Here is a 21,596-nt window from a genome sequence, read left to right on the forward strand (position 1 = left end):
ACTGACAAGATGCTACTGTTGCATTTCAGTGTTCAGTAACATCCCACTTCTGCCACCATTGTTGTCACTAACAGAAAATAGAAACGTGTTATCATTTTTGTTTAATCTCACCAGTGCAGTGACCTATAGCAACTGATCAGCAATTAGCTTGGGCAAGTCTACTACAAGTTAGAAAATTATATAACAGATTTGACTGATTGCTAAGAGTAACTGTATTGGTGCAATTTAGCATCTGTGTTAGCAGGTTACACTTAAAAACTGTGGTTCCCACACGGAGGTTCTGCCCCAACCTAGGGGAACCAAGCCTGAAAGTCAGTTATGTTGACTTTTGCTAAAAATGCCTATTTGTTCCTTTAGACATTCCTTGTAACAGTTTGAAGGTCATTTATAATAAGAGTTAGGGGCCTATTTATCAGTAATACTGTATAATAAAGGTCACACAGAGGGGGGTCTATTTACCATGCTGTGTAAAAAGTGGAGTGAAACATTACTGGTGATGTTGCCGAGAGCAAGCAGTCAGCAATTAAATTTCAATAGTTAGAAAACAAAAGCAGAGATTGGATTGGTTGCTATGAGCAACATCACCAGTAATGTTTCACTCCACTTTTTACACATCATGATAAATAGACCCCCTCTGTGAGACCTTTATAATACAGTATTATTGGAACTATAGATGCATGACGCTAACTGAGTGGATGTGAGCCTTATAATACACCGGTGATTTCAATTGACACAGCCCTCCCAGAGGAACTGTAATTTAAGATGGCCGTCGATACAAATATACTATAGTATGAAAGGAAGACTCACTTTTTCAGACTGTGTGTGGATTGGCCCGTCATTTTTCATGCCATGACAATCGGTTGTTTAGTCGTTGGACAGGTTAGCATGCATTGCCTGACAATATGAACGAGTGACTGTCACTACTATTTGTCAGACATAACTTTTGTATGATTGCCATCTGTCAATTCATGGCCCGAGCATCATGTGATTTTTTCTCTTTACTACTTTATATTAATCTGAATGGTTAGTTGCAGTTCGGAAGATTGGAACAGATGTTCGTTTGTCCGTTGCCTAATAATCTGCACGTCTATGGCCAGCTTAAGTGTGTAAAAACCCGAAACTTTTTTTGGAGTATATGCTGCTGTCCATAATTTGAGAAACATGTTGGAAGCTACTGGGAATGCTGGAGCACTTGAAGCTTGTCCAAATACAAATGGTGAGCTGAAGCAGCTGAATTTTGTATTGCTTATTTTCCTCCCACACGAACCCCAGCAACCAAGTAGCCGATACTTGCTGATGGTTATTTCCTATTCATTTGAAAGGACGTGTGTGTGTTTTCAGAAGACTTTTGCCCAGTAGTGACCCATGTGCCTTCAGATTCAAGCCATCAACACAGCGAGTTGTCGGTGTCATTGCATTAAGAAAATGATTTTGTTTCTTTTCAAGCTCCAACTATGTTGTGCAGTGTGGCTCAAGCTTCTGAACAATCATTTCCTCCAGAGACATATTCAGACATGTCAACACAAATCAACACGGATAAGGATACGTCCAAGATGCTCATGCATGCTCTCATCCTATCCCGACTAGATTACTGTAACCTTCTACTTACTGGCCTCCCTTACTCCCCCTACAGTCTGTATTAAACACTGCTGCCAGAATTATCCACCTCTCATCCAATAGGGTACAGGCCCCTCCCCTACTGAAGTCCTTATCATGGCTTCCTATAAAACAAAGAATATCTTATAAACTGCTCCTCATAACCTTCAAAGCCCTTCATTCCTCTGCACCTAACTACATCTCATCTCTTGTCTCTCTATATGTTCCTGCCCGAAACCTCCGCTCCTCTCAGGGCAACCGCTTGGTTGTACCCCCCACTACTACTGCTGTTTCCCGTATTAAACCCTTCTCTCTTGCCACTCATATTTGGAATGCCATTTCTGAATCTCTCAGGAGAGAATCCTCCTTCAGTGCTTTAAAAACTAAACTCAAAGACTACATCTGGGAGCACCTGGATAATACCTGAACTGGGAACTGGCACTTATATAACAGTGTAACAAACTGTAACCTGCACCTTAATACCCCTCTGAATTGCGTCTGTATGTTACCCTCCCAATTAGACTGTAAGCCCTACGGGGTAAGGTCCTCCAGCCTTTTGTTTCCTTGACACTGAGCACTTAATCTGCATTGTAATTATATTTTATATTTATGTGAATTGTATTTCTAATGATGCACTTATTGTTACTTTTTATTTCAATGACCCCTTGTTTGTTACTACTAATGTATTGTTTTGCTGTACAGTGCTGTGCCATCAAGGAGCGCTATACAAATAAAAATATACATACATTTTGGGAGTGACTCTTATTGAAGCAACCTTACCCACTCTCAGTAATTTGCAATCAACTTTAACTTACTGCCCTCCAGACAGTGCAAATATCAGATCATCAGACCCAGAAGCAGGGATCCCCATTGACTAAATGCTAAATGTCTGGGCCCCCAGTATAAGGGCTAAACACTTAGACTAGAGCTGTTGACAGTCAGTGGGATTTGCAGACCAAAAGCAGCTGGAAAGGCATAATCAGGACATCCCTGAGTATTATGTCACAGAGATATTGGTGTATAGGGGCTGCTCTCTCTGCCATCCATTAAAGCCACCCCTGAGTTCTAGCCAGCTCTAACCCCTGAGTTCTAGCCAGCTCTAACCCCTGAGTTCTAGCCAGCTCTAACCCCTGCCTTCTCTTCCCTCACCTTTGGGAAGAAGGCTGAACGTTCTTGTGACTGGCCGCCATCCCCTTCCTTAGGCCGGAAGAATTTACTAATCATCGGTTGGGAGAAGCCCCTGCTCCGCCGGCTGCCCTGCTTCTGCCGCCGCATCCCACTTACATGAACCACAGCTCAAGTGGCAGCGGCGACTTCTTATGACAACCTATGCCATGCCAGGACTCCAATCTGGCCAGCGATTGGCTCACGCTCATAGAAGGGGATGTGTCCGAGCGGCAACATATTTGAGGGAGACTCTAGCAGTCGCGCTAGAAGCGCGCAAGAAGGAAGGGGCGGGACTAGAGGAAAAGAAATAAGGGGCGGGGTTAGAGTGGCGGGAGGTGTAAAGTGTGGAGGTACCTTTGGACTGAACTATTTCTTTAGCTCTGGTTCCATGTGACCCAGGGGCTTCCTATAGTATTTCTTTAGTTTAACTGTGTCAGGCTGCTGCACCGCGGGCTGAGAACGTCCCTAAATCGTGCTGTGAGGCGGCAACTATGAGGAATCAATTTCTACACGCCGTAGTAGCTGTGTGTCCTCCCAACCAGGGCATTGGCAAAGGGGGATCCCTGCCGTGGCCTCTCCTCAGGTACAATACACAGTGTGCAGTGAGGCCATTTCCCAGGCTGTGACAGGGGCCCCTTGTGTGGACGGGACAAAAACCAAACCTTTAATAAAAAAAAACTCTACCCTACATAGACCCCTCTCCCCCCAGCCTAGCTGCCCCTGGCAAATGCCCCTCACTCTTTACTTACCCCTCTGTGCAGATTCTGTTCACGGCAGCCATCTTCTTCTCTTCGGGAATCTTCAGAATGAGACCGGCGTGGCGATGCACGAGCAGTTGGAGCAATTTTCTGTTTCACAACAACTTCGCATGCACGAAACGCAAAAAAATTGCAGAAGCACCGGTCTCATTCCGAAGTTACTGAAGTGGCTGAAGATGAAGCCCGTGAACTCCGCTGGACAGAGGGCTAAGTAAAAAGTTAAGGGCATTTGCCCGGGGGGGAGGCTGCGAGGGAGGGGGGTCTATGTAGGGTAGGGTTTTCTTTTATTAAAGGGTTGTTTCTCCTTTAAGTCTTAACTTTGTGTTGATTATTTGTTTCATTGCAGGAATGAATTCAAACATTTCCAGCGACTCACCATGACACCCACAGTTGAAGGTCAGTGCAGTTCACATTCTATTTTCATTCTGCCTTATATATATATACACACAAATACAAGAGTCCTCTGCACCTGGCCAGATATGGGATGACTTTGACGTAGTTGGCCAGCTTAAATATATTGCAATATATGGACAAACAATCCCTGTTTTGTTTAAAGGGTAAGGCATTTTTTAGTAGCAGTATGCACAAAATGTCTCTGTCTTAAATATATTGATAATGGGTTGAGTGCAGAGGACTCTTGTAGTTGACTATATGTATTTTGTGGTCACACCCTCATTGCACCCCCGCCTAATGGTTTTTACACACATCACAGTGCTCCAATGTTTCGGTCCCTCTTTCAAGGATACACACACACACACACACACACACCCACACCCAAAACGGTGGACATTGGTACAACACAATAAAAAAATTTACGTTTTTACATGGGAGTGCCGGTTTCTTGAATACATGGTTATATATATATATATATATATATATATATATATATATATATATATATATATATATATATATATATATATATATATATATATATATTCAAACAGAATGGAATGCACAACCATTAGTATGCAGAAACCTGAGTGCTAGTCTGAGAAGTATGTAGACAAAATGCAGGGATTGACAGCACTCCAAGGAAATACATCAAGTCAATAATTCAAATGAAAGTGGAGATTTATTGGGGATCACCAATAAATCTCCACCAAACTCAAATCTGTTATATATTTAAACGGTGCACCACTTTATTTACATCTTTATGGAGTCTTTATTAAGTTCCTTGAAATGAACAGGAGAGTCAAAATGTTATGTATGCAGCAAAGCTGTAATCATGGTGATCATCGTTCCTCTGATTAGCAGTCTGTCAGTATTAACATTGCTGATTTTCTGCTCTGCCATAGAAAAGAAATACACAGAAGCAAGCTTTACCATTTATTGTCAACATAAATAGTTGTGTTTTGTATTTAGAGTTTGAGTATCTCCGATTTTTTTTTTCACCTGGACTTTAGGGGGTTATTTACTAAAGTATTTTATCTCATATTTTATTTTAAAAAACCACAACCAAACTGCTATGCTCGATTTGAGCTTACCGGGTATTTGGACATAAAATAACCCAAATCAATTGGATTGCAAAAAAAATCAAGCATTACCCAAATCAATCACATTTTTCAGGATTTTTTTCCCCTGATCACTCTATTTTTTTTTTTGCCCAAAAACATAGAAAAAGAAAGATTTTAGGTCTAAACCCATCGCAGACCACGATAAATTTAAATAGAGATAGATGCCTCTGTATTTTACTTATACAGGACCTCAACAGGTCTGAGATGGCGGACTTTCGGATTCTGGCTTTTTGCTGTATATTGAATCTTGAAAAATGAAGGTTTTTTTTTTCCCCACGAAAAATTTGAGTTTTTGCCCCAAAAAGCCTGACCAGATAAATTTGAGGTTAAGTCAATAACCCCCTTTTTTTCAAACCACCTAAGTATTTGGTCAGTGAGCAGTACCTGCAAGTTTCAGTAGATGGCAGTCTTACAACACTAAATTATAAGATTGGTGTATCTTCATACAGGTAAGAAGAATGTAGTAATAATGGGCAGAAAAACATGGTTTTCTATCCCAGAGAAGAACAGACCTTTGAAGGAAAGAATAAATATTGTATTAAGCAAAGAGCTCAAGTAAGTACTAAATGTTTTTGTTACCTTGCGGTTTAGAACACATTAATACTGACACCATAACCCTATAAAACGCCAGTAAATCTACTGTTAGTGATGCAAAGATTTTTTTTTTCTCCTGCTTCATAGAGTCTATGATCTGGGCACCTAGCCTTTTAATAGCCAATTGGCAGCTATTGTTCCATAATCCCCATGGTTTTCTTGCAAAATTGATAAGGGTTTCCTAGATGCAACAGATGGAGCTATTTCAGTTATGTGTAGGCTCCCTCTTTCCTAAAGGCTACCAGTAGTTGACAGCTTTTATGAAACTGTGATCTTTAATTGCCACATCACAAGCAATATATTATCAGATTTACTAAGTAACAGTTTTTCAACATAGCATCCCTCAGATTCTTGTTTAACTCACAAAGTAAGGCCATAGTTTGGCTTTAGTTTAGTGTCCCTTTACTTCTTTACAAATTATTTTTGAATTTTATAATAATAATAATAATAATAAATCAATAAAAATTCATATGATAAATTGACATGACCATTTCAAAGTACATAAAATAATTAATTAATAGAAATAAGAATTTATGAACCAACACTAGTAAAAACTAGTATATACTAGTGGTAAATGAAAAAAATTACCAACTACCATGTGGCCAAAGAATTTAATTATGTCGCTACTATATTGAAAATTTTAAAAGGAAAATGGAAAATAGTGTTTAAGTGAATGGGACATTCTAAATAAAGTTTTGGGCAATGTCCGTATCCTTTCAGATCTCAAGCTCTTTACCTATAAAATTATAAATAAATTGCGCCTTCTAAAGTATCTAAGTAGATCGATCATTTCAACTCAAATTGTTTCCTTATCGAATGATCTCCAACATTATATCTCACTACAAGTGTCCCTTTTACCCTTCAGAGGCTGGGTGAAATCATGGAGGATGAGAAGTTTAACCTTTGGTAAACATTGACTGGGAATAACTTCTTTTTAATTATTAACCTTTAATAATATTGCATTTATACAACGATCTTAAAACATATTTTAAATAAAATCCATGTTTATACTTACTGCAATTATATGTTGCTAAATAAAAAAACTCATTCACTATCGCTAAAAAATTAATACATACAATTTTTACAGCATAAAAATATATAAAGGGGAACATCACCAAAATAACCAGAAGAAGTTGCATTTCTAGCATACTACAGTAAATATATATATATTTATTTATTTTTAAAGATGAGGAATATCGCTTAATGTTATGCTTCTGTTTTTCAAACATTACTTAGAAATGTATTGATTTTTCACCTTCATACCTTTTCTTTACCTCTAAATGACTGTCTTTCTTTCCCTGGAATTTCAGGGGTATCCCTTCACCTATTCTCCTCACTCCCTATCTGAAACCTACCTCATTCTGAGCCCTTACTAAATGATGTGTGCCACCTCCACATCTTGTATAACTGGAAATGTATCTAGTTGAATATTTATGTTTATATATACTATGGCTATACCAGATATGATGTATGTGCTATTTTTGCTTTACTTGCTGTCTCTTTGCTTTCTTTTGTTAAAAATGTTAAAACCCCCCAATAAAAGCATTAAAATAAATAAATGTATTGATTTTTCAATTTTCCTCTACAAACTAAAAAGGTCAGAGAATTTTGGAATATCAAGAACTATCCCTTAAAAATCCAGTGCTCTGCAATTTAAAAGGCACAATTTCACTTTCTGTCTTAGATTCTTTCAGTAAATAGTATGATTGAGGAGCAAGCTAACAATGGATTTGACTTTCAAAGGGTTTATTCATCTTTAAATTACATTTTCTGTAGCTAGTGATATATCAAGACAATCTGCTAGTGGTCTTCATTTTTTTTTTTTTTTTACTTTTTAAAGTTTCACTTTTTGTGTACCAGCTCTCTAATTTTGAATTTCATCCAATGTCCAATTTACCGTAGCAACCACACAGAGGTTTAAATGAATGGAATTTGAATAGGAGAGGGCCTAAATAGAAAGATAAGTAATAAAGAGTAAGAATACAATTGGAGCTTCACAGAGCAATAGTTTGTCTGAAAGGTTAGTGACTCCCCAGAAGCTGGAAGGAGGCAGAAAAGGATACAAATAATTAAAAAAATTAATTAAGACTGATTGAAGGCAAGCCTTGCATCATCTCAGAATCTTGTTTATGCAACAGAATGGGGGACCTGATGTCCATCCCCATGCCCTGGCTACACAATTAAACTGTGAAGAGAATGGGGAAATGTGGGGAGAGCAGCAATTTCTAGGAAGTGCTGAATGGAAAGCCCAGGGCATAGAGGAGGGGCAGACAATATTTGATTGACAGCTGAGCTGTTTAAATGAGTTTACAACAGCTATGAATGCTTTCATAAAAAATAGAAATTGGATTTCATGTTTAATTTGAAATGGACTTTTATTATACAGATTTTTGTGTCTGGGTGACAGGTCCACTTTAAAACTACATTAAAACTCCAAAAACGTCCATGTGCAATTGACCTTACATATCTCTACACTGCTTTACTTTCTACTACTAGCAAAAAAACTCCATTATTTCCCATTAGCTAGTAAACACCATTTCATTAAAAAAAAATTATCTTTATTCAAGATTCAAAGTTGTATTGTCATTATGTACAGAGTACACAGTACAATGAAATTCTTACTTGAATGTCTGAAATAAGGTTTTCTTTACTCTAACTATATAACATTCTTATAGAAAGGTTTGTCTTCTTCTAAATGCAGTAAGTGCTATCAGCTGCCTATAATTTTATAAAAAGATTACATATTAACAAAGTTTAAAAAATAACACACTCATTGTATGCACTTTAATACCAGGTTTCAAGTCTACCTCTACATTAATTTAGATGTGTCTTAGAAGTCTATTTTATGACCAAAGAGTTAAATGTTAGAAATGTTTATTTCATTGTTCGTATATAATGTACAACTTCTAAATGCATCGTATTTTCTTTTGTTCCTTCAGGGAACCACCCACGGGGGCTCACTATCTTTCAAAGAGTTTGACTGAAGCTATAGATCTGCTGGAAGATCCTGAATTAAAAGATAAAGTAGACCTTGTTTGGATTATTGGTGGCAGTTCGCTCTACCAGGTAAACACGTCATAAATGTATGCAGACTTTAATGGTTTATTTTAGAATTTGGCCTTTTTCAGACAAACCAAATCCTAGTTTCCATATGCAAATTAGGGAAGGCAAATCATGTAACTTTTTGTCACAAAACAAGGAAGTAAAAAATATTTTTCCCCACTTTTTCCCTTCCTGTCCCTAATTTGCATATGCAAATTCTTTTTAGTATTCGGTCGAGTCTTTCATGAAGGATTCAGGGATTTGGCCAAATCCCAAATAGTTTCTTTACTGTTGGAGCTTGGCAACTGACCCCTTAACTATGAACATTGCATTGGTTTGCTACAGTTGACTCTTGACCGGGGGGAAAAAAACAGAAGAAACACTGCATTGTGGGCAAAAAACATGGCAAATGCAAAAAGAAAAAATCTCTTTGCACACTGTGGATCTGTATGTAAATGACATCAATAAAGCCCCTGGGCCAACCAAGAACCACACAATTCATGCATCACCCCTGGGTCTATAGCTGGACAGTCTTGCACTGAATAAAAACAAAGCACTAGGTATCGGACAAACTATATTTAATAGAACAAATATTGCATGAGAGTAGGTGCATAGCAGCTGTTAATATTTACAGTTGGGTGGAGAATTGATATGCCTGCACTGTTCAAATATGCAAAATGTCATTGCCAATTTCTGCTTACTGCACTGCTTTTAGTCATGTTTAATTATGTGCTACAGTTCTATCTATTAAATAATATATTTTTGTCCGCAATCAATACAGTAACAAAGGACACAGGTACATGGTTTTCTAATGGAAGAGTCTTTCATTGCTGTGTTTCTTGTTACAATGAAGATGCGCCATTAAAGGAAAACTAAAGCTTAACAAAGAAGTAGGGTAGAAATGCTGCAACTACAGCAGTGAAGATCTTTGAATCTGAAGATGCTCCAGTAGCCCCCATAGTCTTTTTAGCTGCTTCACAACATTTATTCTTTGATGCTTGTCCGTTACTTGAGCTTAGGGAGTGTTTTTTTCCATGAAGACGTTTCACCAGTCATCCAACTGGCTTTCTCAATTCAGAATAATTTGTAACTCTTCCTGCGAGAATATATATCCTCTGGAATGTTGCTCCAATCAGCATAATCCAAAATGATGTCATTAAATTAGGGTTGATTGTATTAGCAAGATTGGAGCTTTGATGTGTTATTAAACCTTCCAGGGAGAGGTGCCAAAACAGCATTGTATGTGGCAGACAACAGTTTGCCACATACATATTTTACATATATGGCTTCTTTAACACCTCTTTTAAAGCAGTTGCTCTCCCAGTCTAGAATCTGACATGGCAGTCTTCAAACGTGTGTCCTTTTTCTTTTAGATGTAGGTACACGGCTGATTTCTGACCAGAGGAGTTGGCTCTTCTGTGCTGCACGATACGTTGGTGTAACTGTTGTTTGGTTTCTGCCACATACGGCACAATGTAATAGATATAAGAACAGCAATCAATGGTAAAATCCAGGTCCCACTGCGACACATTCAGTTACATTGAGTAGGAGAAACAGCCTGTCAGCAAGCAGTTTCATCCTAAAGTGCTGGCTCTTTCTGAAAGCACATGACCAGGCAAAATGACCTACAATGGCTGCCTACACACCAATATTACAACTAAAAAAATACACTTGCTGGTTCTGGAATGAAATTTCATATTGTAGAGTGAATTATTTGCAGTGTAAACAGTGTAATTTAGAAATTAAAACTACATCATAAAAATCATGACCGTATCTCTTTAAGGGTGATGCTTGTGTATTTGAACAGTCTTATTTTTAACATGTGATTAGAAGACTAGTCTGTTCTGTAGCACAGTACAATAGTAGGGTGTATAACATACAGAGAAGTATTGAGACATGGTAAAGAAGGTCCTGCTCAACAGAATTAACAATTGTTCCACAGAATCTTAATTGGTTTGAGATCAGGGCTTTGCTTAGGTTATACAGTGTAAAACTACTGAAAACGAATTTTTACACAAGCTTTAGTTTCTCTTGCCTGGATTGGTGGGGCACAGGCACCATGGGGATGAAGAGGCTGCAGTTGAGCAGACACTAAAAGCTTAATTTTGATCCCTCCTTGTCCTGCCCAGTGTTCCATCTCCTACCCACCTCTCTCAGTCCTCCATTTAAGAAGAACCAAATCCTGATTGGAGGAGAATCCCCATCACACACCCCGATCATGCAAATGCCGACCGGTATACAAAACTTTCTTTGGTTGTTGCCCGAGTATGACTCTGTAGAATTGGTCATACCAAATGGCCACCTGCAAACTTGCTCTGCTAAAGCACCGTACCTTATTGGCCATGAAGTACTTGGAGAATGAGTGGAATGAGCACGGACTGTTTGAATCCTGCCCCATAGTCACTATTTAAGGGTTGTTCAGGCAAAAAATCACCTCTTCAGGCGACTTATCTCCCCGAACTGCCTTCCCACCGGCTAGAATCTAAAACGCCTGCGGGGTGGCACTCGAAGTGCTTCGTTTTCCTAAGTTGCCTCACAAGAAAACTTCTGGCGACTGGAAAACTAAGTGCTCCGAGTGCCATTTCGCCGGCAATTTAGATTCTTTAGTCCGGGGAGATTAGTCGGCCGAAGAAGAAGTGATTTGTCACCGAGCGACTAAATCTCCTCGAATCTTCTCTTCTGTCTCTGCCCTTACAGAGCATTTGTTTTTTATATGGGTTCAGTGATCCCCATTTGGAAGCTGGAAAGAATTAGAAGAAAAAGACAAATAATTAAAAAAAACTACTATATATGTAGACCAATTAAAAAGTTTCTTAGAATTAGCCATTCTGTAATATATTAAAAAACGTTAACTTAAAAGTTAAAGGGGTGGTTCACCTTTAAGTGTCTTCATCCCCGTGGTGTCCCCCAAAGTAGGCAAAGTGAAAAGGATTTAATGATATGTAAAAAAAAATCTCTCTTTTCTGCAGACTAAACGGACTGAAACAAATGGGGTTTTTTTTTGTGTTTTTACAGTAACACTGGAGTCCTGGGTAAAAATACCCACTCTATTTGTGTGCTTTACATGCAGCTCCACTTTTGCCAATGAGCCTTCTCAACTATTTTTTTTTCTCTTCCTTATAGGAGTTAATGGAAAAGCCAATTAATCAAAGGTGGTTTGTAACCAGAATTTTGCAGGAATTTGAGTGTGATACATATTTACCAGAAATTAACTTGAATTCTTTCCAACTACTTCCTCAGTAAGTAATGTAACTTAATGCTAATAATTCATACCAACTCTATGTATGTGCATGTTGGGTTGTACTGATATTGCCCCTATAGCAAGTCTAGTAACCTGTGTATTGGGACACGTGCAGTTTAGCCTAATCCCTGTTTTTAATGGAAGACATCTTCCAACATTATAAAAAAAACAAGGCACATAAGTGTTTCCAAACCAGTTTTTTTTGTGGTCACTGAGGTGATTCCACACTTAATTTACAGAACAGTCAATTTATACAGCTGCCGCACCAAGGGATTATGGGCGTGGCTTAAGGGGTCCTCCTGTGACATCACCGTGCTTGCCTGCAATATTGTCACTGCATGTTGTTTGCGCAATAGTGGAAGGAATATAATAAAAGACTCCTAAAATTCTCGGGAGAGTTGACGGCTTTGAGATTTCCAGGACAAAAAACACTTGAGTGCCCACAGTTTATAGTGCATATTCTGTGTGGGTTTCTTTTATCACACCTTTTATATGTAGAGACATTTAGCTGCCTCAAACTTTGCACTTTTGGGTATAATGAATGGACAATATTGCCCTAGAAATGCTTCTCCTTCTGTGCACTTTATTGCTGGTTATTATATCACAGTGACTGTTTTGAGTAGTTTGAGGACATCTCCATTTTTAAGATGATCTGATTTTAATTAGAGAATATTGATACTTAGGGGCAGATTTATCAAGGGTCGAGTTTTTTTGAACTCCCATAACTTCGAAATCCAAATAAAAAAAGACCAATCGAAATTTATTTAAGGAAATCAACGTTTTTAACTTAGGGGGAATAGGCTGTATTCGAATAATCAAAGTTTTAGCGCATTCGAGCAAATTCGAATCGAAGGATTTGCCCCAAAAAACTTTGATTTTTCAAAGTCCACCAAATGACTCTAAATAGGTATTAGGAGGTTCCGCATAGGCTAAAACAGCAATGTTTCCAAGTCAGTTAGCCAAAAATGTAATGTATAAAGGCTGGAGTGACTGAATGTGTAACATAATAGCCAGAACACTACTTCCTGCTTTGCAGATCTCTTGATTTCCACTGATTGGCTACCAGGCAGTAACCAATCCGTGACTTGGGGGGGGGGCACATGGGTCATAACTGTTTGCTTTTGAATCTGAGCTGAATGCTGAGTGAGTTGCAAACACTGAACAGTTATGTCCCAAAACTTCTGAACTATGTCAGACGGCCTTTATGTAGACTTATATAGGGATGCACCAAATCCAGGATTTTGCTTTTTTTCAGCAGGATTCGGCTGAATCCTTCTGGCCAGCGAACCAAATCGTAATTTGCATATGCAAATTGAGGGCGGGGAGGGAAATCGCGTGACATGTTGTCACAAAACAAGGAAGTGAAAATGGTTTCCCCTTCCCACCCCTAATTTGCATATGCAAATTAGGATTCGGTATTCAGCAGAATCTTTCACAAAGGATTCAGGGGTTCGGCTGAATCCAACATAGTGGATTCGGTGCATCCCTGAACATATATCACCTCTGTAACTTGTAATATCCTTATATTTTACAATGGGGGATAGATTCCTTAAACTTGTTGAACTGGTTCATGGCACCACCTAGAAACCATCTTATTAGTACTCTAATTGTATTTCCTTTTCATTCTAGATACCCTGGAATATCCCCAGAACTACAAGAAGAAAATGGTGTTCAGTATAAATTTGAGGTGTACGAAAAAATTGTATGAAAACCAGACCGATTCCCAGTGTTCTTACACAATAAATATTTTGTATTGAGTTGTACAGATTCTTAATCTATGGGGCGGGACCAAGAAATTGGCCTTATCCTATCAAAACATGGACACAATAGTCCATCTGTCCAGGTGAGTTTGAAATCTGCTAGGAAATGTGCAGTTCTGGAGTCAGACAAAACGCTGTCCTATTGCTCCAAGCCCATGCACCTTTCTATAAAGAATGTAACACCCTGGGGACTGCTGTGCTACTGGGGCTCCTCAGGTACCAGTGACTTATTGAAATCCTTTGTTGATAATTTCAGTAAAGAGAGAGCCTAGTAATAGTTACTTGTTAGATACGTTATGGGATGTGTGGGGAAAGTACATAAATTTAATTTGGTGCTACTTTGTTCCATAATACTGCTAGTTAAGGGTGCTTCATGGTGCTGCATTTACAAGTTACTATTATTGGAAACAGGATCCACTGGCAGTGGCTGATGGGATTGACCATTTTCTCTAAAGTCCATATGAAATAATAACAACAAATGATAAAAAGCAATAAAGACAAAGAGTATAGAAATCGGCACAGTCTGCCACTCTCCATTCATTTCTTTTGAAAGGCGTATTTAAAGATGAGCTTTCACTTTCACCCATTGATAAATACTCTTTTAAAAATCCCGTAGGAGGAATGTAATCAAATATTGGATATTTAAGGATGTATTGAACTGCTAAGTCATCGGTTTAGAGCAGCAGTTACCCCACTGTAGTGATGGCCCATCGGGGGGGGGGGGGGCTGGAAGCAGTATCAGGAGGCTGAACCTGAGGGCCAGTTGGGATGGGAAGAAAATCTGTTTTGAAGGTCCGTTTGGGTAGACTATTTGCTCTCTAAGGGTCAGGGCACACGCTCAGATTTTGGGAGATTAGTCGCCCGGCTCCTCTTCATCGGGGCGACTTCTTCCTCAACTTCAGGCGACTTTGGAAAACAAAGTGGTCCGAGTGCCGGGCAACAGCACAAGTTTTTGTGGAATGCCACAAAATCTGATCCCACCTGCTGTAATGCAAGTTGGATCAGTAATAGTCCAGCTGTGTATTTTGTTCCTGCATCTACAGCTGACAGTGTATTTTTAATTTTTTCAACACTTTGGGCTAAACTACATAGTTAAATCGGGTGGAAAAAAGACAAAGTCCGTCAAGTTCATTCCCTCCAAATGAAAACCCAGCATCCATACACACACCCCTCCATACCTTCACAAAAATTATATATACCCAAATCTATACTTACTATAGAGTTTAGTCTCTCTCTCTTGGATATTATGTTGGAGATTTTGATCAGATTTTGTTGGTCAGGTTTTATCTGACCCACAAAATCGTGTCATGCAACAACACAAGGTTTTGTTTGATCCTATCCACCATAGCTACAATGGAAAGTTGAATCAGATGGTGTGAAGGAAAAGTCGGGCTGTCCGGGTCACAACCAGACATGTTGTAAACTACTTGAGCTCTAATCACATGAGCCGAGGAGGCTCTTTCTCTGCAATTATGTGCAGTGCTGGAAAAATCTTCTGTGCAGTCTTTTGAGGTCATGGTCTGGCTATAAACTGGGGGGCACATTTACTTATCTGCAAACTTTTGCTTTGCAAGTCTCAACCATAATTTGCACAACTACATCAGACGTTAAACACGCATTAATCAAAACATGCAATTATATCTCGAAAAAAGAACAATGGCGCAAAAATTTCATAACATGTTTTCTCTGGTGTTCCTTTCTTCCTATCGAAACATCATTCACTTACTTACGCTTACATCACTTTAAATTCAGTGGGTATATAAAGGTCATATGTATGTATTTTATTAGTGATGTTGGTGAAATTGCCAAAAATATTAAAAATATCCAAGGAAGACAGAGATCCTCAATTGTCCTAGGCCATGAGCCCACCCTAAAACAAATGTGGCACAAGCTTTTAATGTTAAAAAAAGTGTAAATAAGATATTTTTAACAGTTTAAACTTTTAAACATAATCCCACTTTAAATATGAATAAATGCCAGTTTTTTTGCTTATGACTTTTTTGGAATACAGGATATGATGTCACTGACCTAATAATGCTGAGGCTGTAGCTTCGTTGTATTGATTCACCAGTCAGAATTTCCCCACTTTATATAAATTAACGGATTTACTATCGAAATTATGCCTGACAAAACGCAGTGACAAGGTAATTCTCTAACGAAGTGTGTTGCTTGTCTTTTAGTAAAATGATGGAGTGTTTGTCTTTTTATCGAAAATTCATCAATTTGCTGTTTAGTAAATGTGCCCCTTGGAGCGAGTGACACATTGCAAGTCACCGGCAAGTTACAGTGGAACACAGCGCTACAGGGAAACCCTGTGCTTCTAAGATAGGTAAAAATTGCTTTGTCTCCTGTCGCTATGAGGCAGATTTGTCAAAATGTGAGAATAGAGCTCACCACAGAAAAACTCACCCACTTTCTATTCATTCCTATGGGATTTTTAGAAAAGTATTTATGAGTGGGTGAAAGTTAGAGTTCTAAACTCACATTCTGATAAATCTGCCCCTATATTTTTACCAGGGTTCCTTGTCTTTTAAGTTTAATTATCAGTGCAGTGACAAACACAACAGTTGTTTATTGCCTACATTTTGAACCATCTTTATTTTAAAGGATAAGTAAACCTTTAAAATAAGTGTAAAATTGAAGAGGGTGCTATTCTAAGCACTTGTCATTTACATTCATTATTTATTTTTATTTCCAAGATATTAAAGGATACATGTACTGTTAATATGAATGAATTCTGTTACAACAGTGCCACCTGCTGTCAGTTTCTGTCCAGTCGGACCATCAAATAGTCAAGGAAGTTGTCAGGAGAAATAAAGATTATTATTATGATCTTTAGTTTGTTATTTTTATGTTACGCTGTTTTTTCATCTTGTTATTTGCTTGTTTTTCTTTTATGAAAAATAAAAAATTACATTGAAAAAAAAAGGAGACATAGAGGCTGCTCTGATGTTCTTCTGCTTAGGCAAAAAAAAGTAGAAACCTTTGTCAAATCTTTTCTATGCAGAAGAACATCCGAGCAGCCTCTTTCCTTCTCCTGACAACTTCCTTGACTACTTGTTGGTCAGACTGGTGGGAAAATGACCAGCAGGTGGCGCTGTTGGAACAAAATTCATTCATATTAATAGCACCTGTATCCTTTAATATCTTGGAATTAAAAATAAATAATGAACGTGAATGACAAAAGTGCTTAGAATAACACCCTCGTCAATTTTACATTCACTTATTTTAAAGGTTTACTTATCCTTTAACAATGAATTTTATGTGAAGTCAAACATTATTTAAGTTTCTATTCTAAAAGGGTAAGTTTAATCATAGGTGCCCTACAAATGCCCCTACTCAAACTACTCCAGACACACTGGTGTTTCACTTTCTGTCTGCTATTCAGCGTCAGGGGCCATAGCCACAACCAGTTCAGATATTGGGGTTATTCACAGAGACTGAATAAAGTAAAACTGGAGTAAAAAAAAAAACATCTGTTTCATGAATGCATGAAAGTGAATGTCTCCAGTTTTGTGAATTTCCATTGTTGGAATGTGGAATGCATGCAACTAATTGGTGCTTTTTGACTTGCCCTTCACAAATGTTTTTAAATCTGGAGTTATGTCAATTGAGCAGCATAGAACATATCTGCTGTCCTTGAATAACTTGTTACATATTCACCGAGTAGTAAGCAGCAGGAATTTAGATTAGGACATATACCAGGTGTTAGGGAACTACCACTGGATTGATCTCCAGCCAAGGGTCCCAGACCTTCTCCAACTTCTGAGGGCACCATCTGGCCACATAGGTTCATTTGATCACAGGCAGCTTACTGGTTATTAATTGGACCCACTGTTGTACCTGTGGAGAGAGGGGACTCATCCACTTCATTGCTACATGCTTCTTGGCATAAAAATATAACGTCTTTAGTAGGATTCTGGTCTTATTCAGGGGGACTATGTCCTCTACTATTCCCAGCAAGTACACCTCATGGGCTAGAATTCCATGTAGTAGGACTTATTCGTTAATGTACTCCACTATTTCCGACCAGTACTTAAACACAATTAGGCATTCCCATAATAAGGAAAAACCCGGCATCTGGAGAATGACATTTGGGGCATAGTGCATTAGGGTTCCTGCCCATTACTTTCAACCTTATCAGAGTAATATACGTCCTGTGGATTATTCTGTATTACACCATTTTGTCTTAAGTAGAGATTATTTATTCTTGTAAACCTTCTATTGCCTCTGCCCACATCTCGTCATGTAAGTGGTGTATGTCTCCAGCCTACTTGCTCTTTGCCTTATTCTGCCCTAATTTTCATTTAAATTAGCATTCAGGTTCAATGCGAGATTCAGCCCAATCCTTCATGAAAGATTAGAGTTTTGTCTGAATCCCAAAATAGTGGATTGGGTGCATAACTATTTGCTGAGAGAGCAGTGTCAGGAGGAGCAGCCAAGCCCTTTCAGCTTTGTACTGAACATAAAATTACTCTTGTATTCTTGTATAGACTGGTTGTTTTGGTTTTTTTCTTGTGGATGTGACATTGACAGCACAATGAACATATGAATGAAAAGACAATCTCACATGAATCAAATACTGGATATCCTTTATTTTCTTATTTGTATCATGAAGTGGTTACAGACGTCATGGGTTTTTTTGTCCTTTTCCCAAGTCCACTTGAGAGTGAGATTGCTCCACAGGAGGAGACACTGATCACCGTTTAGCCCAATGGAGCTGAAATTAGTTTTATTGATCTGAGGATCACAAAGAATAATCAGAGGCAAAGATAGAATGAGATCAGGAAAAGCAGTATTTATTCATACTTAAGCTCAGAGCACATCAGGCCCATCCACCAAAAATAAAATTGTGCAGAGATGCCTGATACACATAGCTGGCCTGACTGCAACCCCCTCCCCTGCCGCATGCAGGGAGGGGCTGATGCAGTTACAGTATATTTTTTGTGAACGTTTTCTTATTCCCGAAGTTTGAGAGACCCTAAAATGATTTTTCTCTGGCTCCCTGTTAGTTCTAGTTACATAACTGATCTATAGCACTATTCATAAAACCATATGGTAGGATTCTTATGAGTTATACGTTAAGGGTCAGGGCACACGCTCAGATTCAGGGGGGGAATTGTCGCCCGGCGACAAATCTCCTCTTCTGGGGGCGAATCTCCCGAACTGCCTCCCGCCGGCTAGAATGTAAATCGCCGACGGGATGGCACTCGGACCACTTTGTTTTCCAAAGTCGCCCGAAGTTGAGGAAGAAGAAGAAGTCGCCCCGATGAAGAGGAGATTTGTCGCTGGGCGACTAATCTCCCCTAATCTGAGCGTGTGCCCTGACTTCTGACTTCTTGTGATTCTGTCATCATTTCTATGGTGTCATTTTTTTTTTTACTAAACTACACTGTTTACACTACCCCTAGGTGGGTCATGGGAGCATTTTTAGCAATGCCGGTATCAGGGAGCTGTTATCTGGTTAACTTTCCATTGTTCTGTTGATTGGCGGGGAAGGTAGGGGGTGATATCAGTCCAACTTGCACTGCAGCAAGTACAGAGATACTTTAGTTTATCAGTCACATGAGAAGGGGCATCTGGGAAACCAAGAACACGGCTAGCCCCACGTCAAATTCAAAATTAAATATTAAAAAAATCAGTTTACTCTTTCGAAGAAAGGATCTCAATGCAGGATCCTATTAACCGATGCATTTTGTAAACAATACATTTTGCATGACAGAATTCCTTTAAATACCAGCAGCCATTTAGGTTATTTAGTTCCTTGCCCTTCTCTGCTTCATTCTGTAAGATTTAATAACTTCCTTCAGCTGCTTTGGTGCAGGAGCACAAGAACTTTCCACTTCTCCTGAAGGTTACATCATTTCTGGCAATATATTACAGTTTGAATTTCCATTACATACAGTACAATCTATTCATTGTCAATTGCTCACATATATGTTGCAACAATGATAGTGAAAGTTATTTTGCCCCTTTGACTAATGGAAGTACCTGAGCACCATTGTGTGTCACGGACATGAGCGTGGCCTGGATTTGTGGAAAGGCCACCAAGGCCCGGGACTAGGGCGGCAGGATTTTAAGGGGCGGCATGCTGCCCAACTATACCCACATTAGTTCAGAAACACTGGGGATGTGCAGGAGATAAATCCGTTTTTTAAAATGTCCAGTACACCAATCCCCATTGCTCCGGTCCTGATGATGAAGATTTGAGGGGACAGGGGCGACAGATATCAGTGGGCCGAGGGGTGGCCGCTATGTAAATCCAGCCCTGTTGATCCTACAAGACTGCTGCTAGTTTTTAAATCATTGTCTTCTCAGTCTGATAAAGTCATCAGTTCCTAAACTGAAAGGGATGAGGAATCTATATGTTTGTGTGATTTTGTGAATTGCTGGGCTGTACAGAGCCAGTTACTGAATAAACAGTGGCGATAACTAAGGTCCGAGTTCTGGCAGAGGTCTGGGCAGACAGCAATGAAAAACAAGTCCTTGAGACAGGCCAAAGTTCAGGGCAGGCAGAAAAGAATCAAAATCCCTATAACTGTCCATGGGTCAATGCACAGAGGAACAAGGGCAATACAGGAACCGACTTACAGGATGTGGGAACTCAGGAAAGGAACTCAATCTGTCAGGCTTAAACCACACTTCCTCTTGTGGCACAAGCAGGAGGAGCAATGGCCAGTCAGGTCCAATGGCATCAGGTCCCTGGTTCTAAACCACCAGAGTGGAATTTGAAATTCTGACTCCTCTATTGTATAAAATAATTAGGGATGCACGAATTCAGGATTCGGCCTTTTTCAGCAGGATTCTGCCGAACCGAATCCGAGGCCTAATTTGCATATGTGAATTAGGGGTGGGGAGGGAAATCACGTGACTTTTAGTCACAAAACAAGGAAGTAAAAACATTTTCCCCTTCCCACCTGTAATTTGCATATGCAAATTAGGGTTAGGATTCGGTTCCGTATTCTGCCGAATCTTTCACAAAGAATTTGGGGCTTCGGCCTAATCCAAAATAGTAGACTTGGTGCATCCCTAAAAATAATTAAGCCCATTGGCTTTATAAAGTGAACAAATTACCCCCTATTAAAAAATATAAGGATGTTATAAGTAACCAAGGAGGTGACCTAATATCCTGATATTTTACAACAGGGGGTACTATATTATACTACACACGTTTCAGTGAGTCATGTGACAAAAATGACATCACTAAGCACTGTTTATAAGGATATTCATGACTCTTTTGTGTTATAACCAAATTATTTTTTTTGGACACAAGCATCTTTTTATTGATGATATACTTTAAAAAATATTTGGGATTAGTCTTTGCATGCCAAGCAATTAATTCCTCAGTTTCTATCTTCACTATCCTAATGGCAGTCCCAGTTGTAGCATTTATATTGTTTAAAAAAATTGTATGCCCCCTATAATGGTTAAAAAGGAAATGGAATTGGACAAGTTGAAGTCAGGACCATTGTGATGCTGTGGTGGAAAGTAAAGAGCTGCTGCTGTGCAGAAATCAGTTCCCTCAAATCCATGAAGTGAAGCTGTAGGGAGGAAGAACACATTCTCACTTGTGGCTTTTCCATTTGGCTCATCTGACAATGAATAATGACAAAGGAATAGTGTGTGTTGTTAATAACAAAAGAGATATTTCATTTCAGGCTGGGTGAGGACTGAATGCTCATTAGTTGTGTCCTGATAAGTAAAGCCGCCCCACTGTATACAAGGTAGTTATGACAACAAGACGGTATTAATCCAGAGCTAAATGTACTTATCTATTATTACTAAAGTGAGTTCTTTCTTTAAAAAAAAATAGCAGCCAAGAAGAATTTCTGAAGAAGATAAATTACTTTTATTAAGAGATCAAAACACAATGTTCCTGTTAAGCGATTATGTTGTAAGTGGGCCTTTAGCAACCCTTTAA

The 21,596-nt window shown here is 38.9% G+C and overlaps 2 protein-coding genes across 3 annotated transcripts in view; one reads left to right on the forward strand and one right to left on the reverse strand.

The window, feature by feature from the left end:
• The window catches only part of msh3.L (mutS homolog 3 L homeolog), an 89,712-nt gene extending 86,746 nt beyond the window's left edge, over nt 1–2,966 (reverse strand). The window contains exon 1 of one of the 2 annotated variants that reach the window (XM_018264877.2): nt 2,746–2,966. In XM_018264877.2, coding sequence (XP_018120366.1) covers nt 2,746–2,871 — 126 coding nt within the window. In that variant the 5' untranslated portion in view covers nt 2,872–2,966. The remainder of the gene's footprint in view (nt 1–2,745) is intronic. The other variant, XM_018264867.2, reaches the window with a different exon arrangement.
• A 127-nt stretch (nt 2,967–3,093) lies between these two features.
• Nucleotides 3,094–13,672, forward strand: dhfr.L (dihydrofolate reductase L homeolog). Its single transcript, NM_001095037.2, is given in 6 exon segments — nt 3,094–3,346; nt 3,868–3,917; nt 5,488–5,593; nt 8,572–8,698; nt 11,798–11,913; nt 13,545–13,672. Coding segments are annotated over 6 exon segments (570 nt in total). The 5' UTR covers nt 3,094–3,254; the 3' UTR covers nt 13,624–13,672.
• Nucleotides 13,673–21,596: the final 7,924 nt, after the last annotated feature.

This window comes from Xenopus laevis, chromosome 1L (genome assembly GCF_017654675.1).
Source record: "Xenopus laevis strain J_2021 chromosome 1L, Xenopus_laevis_v10.1, whole genome shotgun sequence".
Classification (NCBI taxonomy): domain Eukaryota; kingdom Metazoa; phylum Chordata; class Amphibia; order Anura; family Pipidae; genus Xenopus; species Xenopus laevis.